Source organism: Sinocyclocheilus grahami, unplaced genomic scaffold (genome assembly GCF_001515645.1).
Source record: "Sinocyclocheilus grahami isolate Dianchi unplaced genomic scaffold, SAMN03320097.WGS_v1.1 scaffold1070.1, whole genome shotgun sequence".
Classification (NCBI taxonomy): Eukaryota; Metazoa; Chordata; class Actinopteri; order Cypriniformes; family Cyprinidae; genus Sinocyclocheilus; species Sinocyclocheilus grahami.
Window position 1 is genome coordinate 311,325 of NW_015506249.1, and position 2,386 is coordinate 313,710.

The following is a 2,386-nucleotide window of genomic DNA, read 5'->3' on the forward strand; positions in this document are numbered from 1 at the left end:
TGTAGTGTAGTATAGTGTGTAGTGTAGTATAGTAGTGTTGTGTAGTATAGTGTGTAGTAGTGTAGTGTAGTATAGTGTGTAGTGTAGTAGTGTGTAGTATAGTGTGTAGTGTAGTGTAGTATAGTAGTGTTGTGTAGTGTAGTGTAGTATAGTAGTGTAGTATGTTGTGTAGTGCAGTGTAGTGTGTAGTGTTGTAGTGTAGTATAGTGTGTAGTGTAGTGTAGTATAGTAGTGTTGTGTAGTGTAGTGTAGTATAGTGTGTAGTATAGTAGTGTAGTGTAGTATAGTGTGTTGTGTAATGTAGTATAGTGTGTAGTGTAGTGTATATAGTGTGTAGAGTAGTGTAGTGTGTAGTATTGTAGTGTAGTATAGTGTGTAGTGTAGTGTAGTATAGTGTGTAGTTGTGTAGTGTAGTGTGTAGTGTTGTAGTGTAGTATAGTGTGTAGTGTAGTGTAGTGTAGTGTAGTATAGTGTGTAGTGTAATGTAGTGTGTAATGTAGTATAGTGTGTAGTGTAGTGTAGTGTGTAGTATAGTAGTATAGTGTGTAGTGTAGTATAGTAGTGTTGTGTAGTGTAGTGTAGTATAGTGTGTAGTATAGTAGTGTAGTGTAGTATAGTGTGTAGTAGTGTAGTGCAGTGTAGTGTAGTATAGTAGTATAGTGTGTAGAGTAGTGTAGTGTGTAGTATTGTAGTGTAGTATAGTGTGTAGTGTAGTGTAGTAGTGTAGTATAGTAGTGTTGTGTAGTATAGTGTGTAGTAGTGTAGTGTAGTATAGTGTGTAGTAGTGTAGTGCAGTGTAGTGTAGTATAGTAGTATAGTGTGTAGAGTAGTGTAGTGTGTAGTATTGTAGTGTAGTATAGTGTGTAGTGTAGTGTAGTAGTGTAGTATAGTAGTGTTGTGTAGTATAGTGTGTAGTAGTGTAGTGTAGTATAGTGTGTAGTAGTGTAGTGCAGTGTAGTGTAGTATAGTAGTATAGTGTGTAGAGTAGTGTAGTGTGTAGTATTGTAGTGTAGTATAGTGTGTAGTGTAGTGTAGTAGTGTAGTATAGTAGTGTTGTGTAGTATAGTGTGTAGTAGTGTAGTGTAGTATAGTGTGTAGTGTAGTATAGTGTGTAGTATAGTAGTGTAGTGTATTATAGTGTGTAGTAGTGTAGTGCAGTGTAGTGTAGTATAGTGTGTAGAGTAGTGTAGTGTGTAGTATTGTAGTGTAGTATAGTGTGTAGTGTAGTGTAGTGTAGTATAGTATAGTGTGTAGTGTAGTATAGTGTATAGTGTGTAGTGTAGTGTAGTATAGTATAGTATAGTGTGTAGTATAGTAGTGATTTTTAGTAATAATTGTTTTTACAAATTCAAGATGTGCCAGCTCTGTTTATCAAACATCAAATGTGTCCTTCATAAGAGGTCATGACTCAACTGGTTTTACAGGTTTTTATGGACTTTTCAGATATATTTGGTTGAAAAGACAGTCAAACTGAAAAAAACAAAACCCAAGCCATTTATGTCTATGATCGTAATGCAGTATTAAATCAGTTGGCTTTTTCGTACTTATCATACTATAATAATCCAAATTCATTTTTTTAGGTTCCCGTAATGCCATTTTAAACACGGAGGCTCGTACGGTGGATGCCGAGGTGCTCAGCCGTCGATGTGTGATGGTGCGGCTCGCCGATTTCTCTTACGAGAAATATCAGAAAGCGCTGCGCCAGTCGGCGGGGGCCGTGGTCATCATACTGCCCCAGAACATGTCCACTATGCCGCAGGACATAGTGCAGGTAACGCTTGCGTCCGCTGGAGTCGTGTGTGGGACGTTCAGCTCGCCGGAGGCTGATTGTGGTGTGTTTCGGTCTTCTGTAGCAGTTCATGGAGATGGAGCCGGAGCTGCTGGCCACGGAGACCATCGTGCCCGTGTACTTCGCTCTTGAGGACGAGGAGCTGCTGTCCATCTACACACAAACACAGATCTCCTCTTCCTCACAGGGGTCTTCATCCGCTGCTGAAGGTACTTCACGCTGCAGCCCGGAAAATATGACTTTCTGTGGCCTTGTTTATGAATGTGCAGAGGGAAATAGTTAATAAAGTTTTGGAAGCTAGTTTGTCATTGTATCTGAGAGAGAGAGAGCATCCGGTTTTGTTGACATAAAACTGGACGCGCCAGTGGCGCTCTCTCTCACTCATATGAGGGAAATCCACCTGCGATCCGAGCGGAGAGTTTAGGCTACTCACGGACTTAATATGCGCTCTGCAGTAATAACGTGATCGGTGCCTATGGTTCATGCTGATAGCTGTTCCAGGGCAGTTTTTTAGTTTTCATTTCCATAAATAAATATATATATATATATATATATATATATATATCAGTACAGATAATATAGAGGCTGGGAAACTGT

General features: G+C 39.5%; 1 protein-coding gene across 3 annotated transcripts in view; it reads left to right on the forward strand.

Moving 5' to 3' along the window:
- The window catches only part of ncln (nicalin), a 16,443-nt gene that overhangs the window by 2,882 nt on the left and 11,175 nt on the right, over positions 1-2,386 (forward strand). For all 3 annotated transcript variants that reach the window (XM_016251786.1, XM_016251787.1, XM_016251788.1), the window contains exons 2-3: positions 1,581-1,771; positions 1,854-1,998. In XM_016251786.1, the coding sequence (XP_016107272.1) occupies positions 1,581-1,771; positions 1,854-1,998 (336 nt within the window). The remainder of the gene's footprint in view (positions 1-1,580; positions 1,772-1,853; positions 1,999-2,386) is intronic.